This window comes from Pogona vitticeps, chromosome 1, assembly GCF_051106095.1.
Source record: "Pogona vitticeps strain Pit_001003342236 chromosome 1, PviZW2.1, whole genome shotgun sequence".
Taxonomy (NCBI): domain Eukaryota; kingdom Metazoa; phylum Chordata; class Lepidosauria; order Squamata; family Agamidae; genus Pogona; species Pogona vitticeps.
The window spans coordinates 321,278,858-321,287,908 of NC_135783.1; the positions used below are offsets into that span (position 1 = coordinate 321,278,858).

Sequence of the window (9,051 nt, forward strand, 5' to 3'; positions counted from 1 at the left end):
TACAGCTGTTGATTCAATGGTCTGCTCTCTAGTTTGACACTAGTTATAGGATACTAGCCAAAATTTGCAAATACATAAAATATAACGGCATTAAAAATGAATCTCAAAACAGGCAAACAGTGACAGAGCAGCTGTTTCTGAAAACCCAGTGTCCATTCTGAAACCAGCAAAGCACTGATTTGCAGAACTGGCTTTATTGTCATACTATCAAGAATGGAAGCAGAAAGTGTAGCAGTTCTCCCAGTAACCACATCCAAAGGTCAAAAGGGCTTTTTTTTTTAAAAAGCCTCTCAACATCTTTTTTTTCAATGGGCCCAAAATGTAACTACTACAGGCTGGTGGTAACCTATGGCACAATGCACTGGGGCCACCTCTTCATTCATGCTGGGGGGGAGGGGGAAGCACTGATACATCAACAATGTGAGTACTGTTATCTACCTTTTCTCTAGTTTTGTCTCACTTAAAAGGCAAAGTTCAGTCTGAGTTTGTTTGTATTGTGCAGCCAGTCAGAGAGCTGTATGTTTACTCTGCCTGTTGATCTGGTCACCTCACAGGCAGGCATTCCACCATCTCCCAATAAAAATGCAAATGTCATTTTCACAAACTTAATAAAACGAATAATTACATTTGCCCATTGCCAGGAGGAATGCATTTTAATTGACTGCAGTTAATAACCACTCTCCAATAAGGAATGAGGCAATAGTTCAGCTTCTGCATTGCTTATCAACACTCTTTTAAACCAATCACCCTCCCACTCCATTTTCAAGCTGTCAAGTTATGTATAGCTAAAAACGCATGGTACATTCATTTAGCATGTCACCAATCCTTCCTGTGACTAGATCAGTGTTATCTTATCAGTGCCAAGATCCAATAGATGCCTCCTCCTACAACCATGTATATTTGCCTAGACATTATGCTGACTTCCAGGTAACAATTTTAGTTACTGGACACGTGCACTTTTCTATGAAAAAGCTTGGAACTGACCTATGTTCAGCCCTGTGTACATTTTTCCAAAAGTCTTACTGAATTCAGTAGTAGTAGCTCTCTCCCAGGTAAATGTGCACATGGCTGCACTATTAAGCAGGAATCAAAAGCATACTGACTTGGAGGCTTGTTGTTGCAACCAGTGGGATATATTTCTGAGCACAAATGTTAGGATTTAAACCTGTTACATCCACCCACTCCTGCACATGAAAATGTTTGCTGTGTTAACAGAGTGATATTGTTGCAACTAGGGAGCTGTAAGGGGAAAATGAAAGGCAGGAAGAGTGAATAGAAAAATGCTTAGTCAGCAAATGTTCCTGCAATATTAAAAAGGTGAAAAGCAAGCAAGCACTTCACCAATTCCTGGATAATTTAGATACCATAATCATGTGTTTCCATGGCTTTGCATGTACAAATGTTACAGTTAGAAGAAGGTACAAATCTGTAACAGAAGTGATAGGCGTTCAAAAAGGACCAGTAGCCTTTGGTACAGTGCTGTCCAGACACTGGGCAAATAAAAACATACTCTGGAACTATTAATATCAATTGAATTTATTACAATTTACTAAGCTCCAAGGCACATTACAGTGTTCTGTTAACTACAGAAATGTATAAAGGACAAATAGAGCATATTTTCCATGTACAGCAATTTTGCTCTAGTGTTCAAAAGCCTTCGTGCATCGATAAAGCAAAATCAAAAAACACATGAAGTTTAAAAATGTTCAGGTCAGTAGAAAGGAACGGAAACATTTTTTTTACAAAGTTGCAACAAAAAACACATCCCTATATCACCCCACCATTTTGCAAAGGAACAAAAAGAAATTAAAAAACAGAAACAAAAAGTGAAAGACTAACACTCTGGGCTTGTAAAAGTAAACTCACCATTTTTGTAGCAAATTGTTTTAGGCATCAACACTGGCCTTGGCGAAAAGAAAAGGGGATTGTTTTTTTGTGTATTTTTTTAACTTTTTTTTTCCTTTTAGAGAAGTGCATACATTTACAAAAATACACACCAGCAGCAGGTAATCGCTAAGGGCTATTTAACCATGTACCTAGCCAACACACTGCCAAAGAAATGAGAAACAGGTATTATGTGGTAAGCAAACAATATTATATATTCTGTTTTAACAAAAACGAAAAAAAGAACAGCTCTATCCTTCAAATGAAGAAGGGTACATACCTTTGTTTCAAAATATAGAAACATACGACGAAAATAAGGTCTATACATAAGACTAAACTTTTTGCAGTCCTGTCCCGTGTGTTTTGTTTTCCAATATTCACAATTCTACATCTTCAGGCAGCTGAAGGGAGTCGGATTTTGCTGTGTGTTATGTTGTTTTGTTTAAGGGTCTCTCTCCTTTTTCACTTTCACATCCCCGGCTAAAATGGTCGCAATCTCGCCTTGCATAAATGCCCAAGGCACGTTGGAACCGACTAAAGGGCATTTCTCGCCGCTGGGGCAATAGACTTCGCCCGTCGCCCCCTGAGCCTTGATGCTCTCCCGGGAACAAGGGAAGCAGAACTTGTGGCTGGGCACCGAAGGGCACTGCACAAAGTGGGTGTCCTCCAAGCGTTCGTGGCAAATGGTGCAGCACAGGGGTCCGCTATTGGCCATGGGCGAGTCTGGAATGTTTTGGGGGTGCACTTGGTCCATGCCGGGGTGGGCGCTGGGGGGCGGGGGGGCCACTTGCAGGTTCATGTCCCCATTGCGGGAGGCCAGGCGGCGCTGGCCGGGCACCGAGGCAGGCGAGACGGGGCTGCTGCTGTTGCGCCTCGTCGACGTGGTCGAGTGCACGGAGCTGCTGTCCTTGGGCGAGTGGGCATTGCCCAGGGTGTCAGCCACCGACATGAGGGCGGCCATGGGCGACTGCCCGTTCTGCGGGGCCGACTCCGGTGGGGTGGTCCGGTTCGAGTGGGGCCCCAGGGGCGGCGGCGGAGGAGGCGGTGGCACCCCGCCGAAGCCCCCCGCCGACATGGTGAGCTTGAGCGCCTCGCTCTGGCTGGCCATCCACTGCTGCCGCTGCTGCTCGTCGCTCAGCTTGAGGCTCCCTTCCGACGCCGAGTCCGAGGGCTCCGGGGAGGCCTTCCTCTTCCGGAGGCCTCCGCCGCCGCCGCCGCCGCCGCCACCACCACCCCCGCCGCCCCCGGGCCCGCGGCTGGAGGCCGGCCCGCCACCCCCGCCGCCGCCGCCCGCGGAGGAGGAAGAGGAGGAGGAGGTGGGGACCCTGGGGAGGCTGACGAGGGTGGTGGGCAGCAGCGGGCAGGAGGCGTCGAGGTACGGCTGCGGGAGCATGTCGGCGCCCACCATCTCCTTGAAGAAGCGCACCGACTCCGGGAGGAGGTCGCCCAGGAGGCGCCAGTCGCCCGAGCCGTGCTTCTTCTCGTACTCGAGGTACTTGAAGCCCGAGGAGAGGCCGCGGCCAAAGTCCTTCATGCAGTCCTGGTACATCTGCTTGGCCACCCCGGAGGCGCTCGAGAAGACCGTGCCGGAGCCGCTCGGGTACTCGATGAAGAGCTTCAGCTCGTAGTCCAGCCCGGGCTTGGAGACGGCGTCGAAGGCGAAGACGCGGCCCAGGAGCGCGTGGTCCTTCTTGAAGCGCACCTCGTAAGGGGTGCAGCCCGCCAGCGTCAGCAGCGTCTCGCGCACCAACTTGGGCTTGCTGGCCCACTCGTCGGCCCGGTTGCGGAGGCTCTCGCTCAGCTCGGCCAGCGCCTCGGCGTTGCGCTGCTTCTCCTTGAGCTCCCGCTCCTGGTCGCCGCTGCTGGACACCGAGCCGGGCCGCTTCCCGCACGGATCGCCCGAGGAAGACGACGAGGAGGAGGAAGAGGAGGAGGACGAGGACGACGAGGAGGTCGGGGGTCCCCGCGGCGGCGGCAGAGACACCCCGGAGGCGGCGGGCCCGTTGAGCAACGTTTGGGGCAAGAGGTTAGGCGGCACGTTGAGCTGGGCCGCGGCGCTGCCGGGAGGGAGGCCGCTCACCAGACCGCCGTGCGCCCCTCGCCTGGAGGAAGAGGACGAGGACGACGACGAGGAGGAGGAATTGGGGCTCTGGCGATTCAGCTCCGGCGGCCCATCGTCGGGGGCTTTGGGGAAGCCGTTGGGGCCCCCCAGGCCGTTGGGCAGGCGGCCCGCATGGCTTCCGCTCAGGCTGCCCGGGGGAGGCGGCGGCGGCGGGTACTCGAAGCGGCTGCGCTGTTCGCTCAGTCCGTAGCGCTCCAGGCCCGACGGTGCCTTCGAGGAGGCGGCGTCCACATGGTTGAGTTGCTGCTGCTGCTGCACAGCGGCCGCCGCGGCGGCGGCCGCCGCCGCCGCCGCTTCCTTGGCCGAGAGCGCCACGGCTTTGACGCCCACGGGCGGCGGGGGCCCCGGCGAGCGGCCGTCCTGGAAGCAGCCGTGAGCCCGCTTGAGCTGCCGGGCCGTCTCGATGACGAACTCGATGCGGTCGGCCCCCTCGTAGTTGACGCAGCCCCGGCAGACCGGCTCGCTGAAGTCCCAAATCATGGCCCAGGGCATGCGGGGCAGGTCGCACAGGTAGCACGACTGGCGCCGCGAGGACGACACCTGCGCCGCCGACATGGCTGCGGCCGGAGGGACGCGGGGCTCCGGCGGCGGTGGCGGCGGCGGGCGCTGCCTTGGGACGCGGCCGCCTCCGTCGCCTCGGGTCACCCTCGGCTTTCCCGCTCTTGCTCAAAGAGGAGGCGACAGAGTTACAGGGTGGAGGAGGAGGAGGAGGAGGAGCGGGAGGGGGGGAGGTGAGAACTCTTGCCTGCTCCCCTTCTTTTCCTGCCCGCTCTCCTTCCTTTTACCCGGCGGGGCGGAGAGCGTTTCCTGGCCTCCTCAAGTGCAAGGGCGTCGCGCGGAGGGGGCCCGGCTCCCCCTCCTCCAGCCGCTTCTTCTGCCGCTTCCCGGCGCTTCTTCGGTATCTCTGAGCGGCGGCTGTTCCTGTTGCCGCTCCTCCTCCTCTTTCGCGGTGTTGGAGGCAGGAGGGAGGGGGGGCGGAATCGCAGCGAAGGCTCTGAGAAGGAAGGCTCAGCGGGGAGTTGAGGGGGGGGCTGAGGAAAAGAAGGGAGGTCCGATACCTGCAGTATTCCCGCTGCCCCGAGCGAGCTCGGCCGCTTCCCTTGGTCGTGTTGTGAGGAGGATGGAAGAGAGTGCAGGGGGGGGGGGAGGGAGAGAAGAGGACGACGACGGGAGGGAGCCGGCGTTTGGCGGTCCGGCTGTTTTGGCGGGGCAGGCGGCGGCGGCGCCTCAGGTTGGCGGCGGCGGCGGCAGGAACAGCAGCATGGCGAGCGGCGGCGGCGGCGGCGGCGGCAGGTCCCTCCACTCACATCCTCGAGCGCTGCTCGGAATTCGAATCGGGGAAAGCCGGAGGATCACTCTGCACGGCGGCGCAGGCTGCGGCGGAGGGCGCCGAGTGCGGCGCGACCCCTCCTCCTTGCGCGGCCCTCCATTCGCCGCCGCCGCCGCTCGCGCGCTCGCGCCCCAGCTCGCAGGCCACCTGGGTGGAAGCGCTCACGTCACCGCCGCCCGCCCCCCCTCCTCTCCGCCCTGCTCTCTCTTCCCCTCTCCCTCCGGCTCCTCCTTCTCCTTCCCCCCCCCCGCCTGCGCGGTTCCCCTTTCTAGCACTCACTGACTGACTGACTGACCGGCCAGCTTCGGCTTCTTCTTCTCCCCTCCCCCCACTTCCTCTGTGTCTAAGGCCGGGGGAGCCCACTTGTTGCGCGGAAATTGCGCATGCTCGGCACCCGGCCCATTTCCTCCCTCGCCTCTCCCCTCCTCCCTCCCTCCCCCCCTCCCTTGTGTGTACAACAGCTGAAGCGAGGCGAAGTTGCCGCTTGGAGACCAAGGAGAGTCTCCCTCCCGCCCTGTTTTTTTTTCTCTCTCTCTCTCTCTCACACACACACACACACCAAGGGCTATGTTTGGAAAACTAAACACTAGTGCGCTCTCGCCTCCCTCCTCTTTTCCTTCATGGCAGTTTCCCCGCAGCGAAAACACAGCCAGAAAAGCACATGCAGAAGTGAATGGCTGAGCCTCCTGCCTACGAACATCTCGTGTTTGAAAGTGGAGAGAGACTTTAAATTCACCCCTCATTTCTCTTTTCGGAGCGGCTAGGCGCTCCTTTGAATCTCTGGCAGGGAGATTCCCTGCTGCCAAAAGGGATGGCAAGGGAGTCTTTCAGAGGCCTTTTCCTTTGACCGTCGGGGCCAATTTAGCCTGTTGGTGACTTAGACGCACAACATTTCCTTTGGGTCTCCTTGTATTGTCGCAGACACGCTTCTGTTCCGCCCGGGTTGCAGGCCCTGCTATGAGGGAGGCGATCCACCGTGAACCGAATGAGGAGCAAGCTGCCTCGCAAGCCTCAATGGAACTTGAGCACTCCTACGATCGGGATGTAAAATAAGGGTTCAGAGCGGCTGGGGGTCAATCGGTGAGGTTGACTTCCGTGGCCTCCAGTCTGGGGCAGCAAGGAACGAGGACAGCTTCCCAAGGGCGGCCAGATTAGGTAAATGCTCTATCCCACCCGCAGCCCCAGATCCCGAATAGCCGAGAGGATGTTTGTTTTGACGTAGCCCTCGCTTGTTAGCTTGGCTTTCCAGATTCCCTCGAGAAAGAGTTGCCGCCTCGGTCAAGGCACTGGCAGCGAGAAGCCATTTCTGTCCCCGCGATGAAGGAGGGAGGGAGGGAGGGGTTGTCCTGCCTTGCTCAAGCCCGTTTCAGCTCTTGCTCCTCGTACTGCAACGCGGAGATCGGTCTCTCCCACGCCACCCACCAAGAATCACACCAATAAACGTTCCTTGCCCGGCTTCGGGTTGCACAAGGAAGGGCTCTGCCTCGGAGGCGTCCCCGGGAGGGCTGCGTCACGGGTTCGAGGTCCAGCCTTTGCCCCAGCAACGAACCGCCCGGGCTGAGTCAACATTCCCTCGGGTGAAGACATTATGTCACCTGCAGAGAAATTGTAGGCTATTGTATCTGAGCCGAGCAGCATATAACCCCAGCGCCTCAGAATAATATTTACTCAGCTCTTTCCTTTAACCCCGGGGGCATGGACGAGGAATCCTTGAACTAACCGGCGGTTTTCACTCAGAGGCAAGCCACAAAGGCTCACGCCCTTTTCCGCGGCGTTAAGCCGGAACAATCACCACACCCTCTGAATTTGTGCTTACAACTGTCTCCGAAAAGTGATCTGAACACACACGTTTTCCTGAACTTAAAAAATGGCAACGAATCCTCCTTAAGTTGTCTGAAAATACATCCTTCTTCCACTGAAATCAGCGCTCCCGCCACCTATACTATGTCCAGGGAAAGGGTTACCACTACCGTCCTGCAGCTATTTTACCTAGGAGTAGACCTGACTAAACGTAATGAGCCTGACAGCTGAGTAGACGCATAGAGGCGTGGCCGGCGAATCTGAGAAATCTTTGCTCAGAGGTTCCACTGTGTTTACTCGTGTTGGCTTCCGGGTTTGATTGTACGTTTATTCAGAGATTAGTCCCACGGAATTTAAAAGGACATGCTTCCGTATAGAAAAACAGGGTCGCTTTAAAAAGGCCCTTGTCTCCATTCTCTGTGCTAGGGAGTGGCAACATACCTCTAAGCTGCCCCCTTGAATGCTTAATACCTAGAGACTCCTATGGTTTTCCAGGAAAGCTAGATTAAAGTACTGCTCCATCAGGTTGCCCACCAAGTATCTTCAAAAGAAATATTGTCTTTTCCGATCGCCAACACAGACCCTTTTGACTTCTGCTGGTGGTTTACACGCGGAGTGGGGAAAGGGATGGGGAAGGTGTGGCCCTTCAAGTGTTGCTGGATTTCAGCTCCCATCGAGTGACACAAGCCTTTGCAGGGCTAGGCTGTTCGTAACCTTCCCCTTTAACTTCAGCAGGCTTTAGTGGCATATAACAGTGCAGGACAAGGACCGCAGACACGGCCATTTTCGTGTGTGTGTGTGTGTGTGTGTGTGTGTGTGTGTGTGTGTGTGTGTGAAGGGGATACACGTAGCAGGAAGACAGGATGGAATTAGCTGGGATGTGTTTTTAGCCTTGCCACACTAATTCAGGCTTAAGCACCGCTGAAGTCGAGAGGGGCTTACTTCTGAGTAGGCAGGTACTGTATAGGATTAGACCTCTGGTCTTCTCTGCCCTTCTTGTTTCATTACATGGTTTTTCTGGAGACAAAAATCCTTGAGATCTGGGTGTCTAGCAACTGATATAGTGAGGGTTCTGCTTTAGTTGAAATTAACAATTGGATTTAGGGCCTTTCTGTTTAACACAGAAACCCCACTGAGTTCAATGGGTCAATCCCAAGGTTGAGATCCCTGGGACATATTCTTCAAGTCAGTGGGAAATTCCTTAGGCAATGTTAGGCGCAGGCGAGTCCTCTCCTGAGAGGAGTTTCAGGGATAGGATGAGGAGAGGCTTCCTAACTACCATAAGCAGGCATTTGGGATCCGCGACCAAACAGTCCGGAAGGGCTTCAAAGGCTGCCCTTCCTACCTCTCCGGTTTCAGTGTCCAGGCATCCTGTTTTGATTGTCCAGGCGTGACCTTGGCTCGCAGGCCCGGGAAAAAACCCAGGCGCCTTTCACTGGAAGGCCTCTCGACCTGCTGCAAAAAGCTCAATAATGCGAGCCGGAGGAGGGGCTGCTTCTCCTGCCGCCAGCCTCCTTCCAGGCCAGTTCCGTGGAAGCACACTGGATCTGCGCCCGCTGGGTCCTGGCTCGCAAGGCGGATGGATCTGGTTTCCACCCGGCCGCTTCCACCAGAGAGCCAAGGTATGGTTTCACCAGGCGCGCCCTCTCTTCTCTGCTCTTCAACCGCAGCGCATCTATTGATCTTCCCGCCCACCCCATCCCACCCCGGAAAGGCAGAATTGGGTTGTGGTGTAATGACTGAGAGGCAGTGTTGAGTATTGGACAGAGTGAGGAATTAGGACACAACAGCCCTGGGTTCTAACCCTTGAGCGGCCACGGAAACTCATAGAGGGAGAGCCCTGGTAAAGCCACTTTTGTATATCTGGAAACCCTGTTAGGGTTGCTTGAGTCGGGTGCGCCTTAACAGCACATAA

The 9,051-nt window shown here is 55.3% G+C and overlaps 1 protein-coding gene across 1 annotated transcript; it reads right to left on the reverse strand.

Moving 5' to 3' along the window:
* Positions 1 to 1,520: 1,520 nt before the first annotated feature.
* On the reverse strand, positions 1,521 to 5,569 carry IRF2BPL (interferon regulatory factor 2 binding protein like). Its single transcript, XM_072986465.2, has one exon. The coding sequence runs from the start codon at positions 4,559 to 4,561 to the stop codon at positions 2,327 to 2,329; it is 2,235 nt and encodes a 744-aa protein (XP_072842566.2). The 5' UTR covers positions 4,562 to 5,569; the 3' UTR covers positions 1,521 to 2,326.
* Positions 5,570 to 9,051: the final 3,482 nt, after the last annotated feature.

What these genes read in the sequence shown, in the direction of transcription:
- IRF2BPL (XM_072986465.2), bottom strand. Translation starts at nt 4,561, where the DNA reads ATGTCGGCGGCGCAGGTGTCGTCCTCGCGGCGCCAGTCGTGCTACCTG.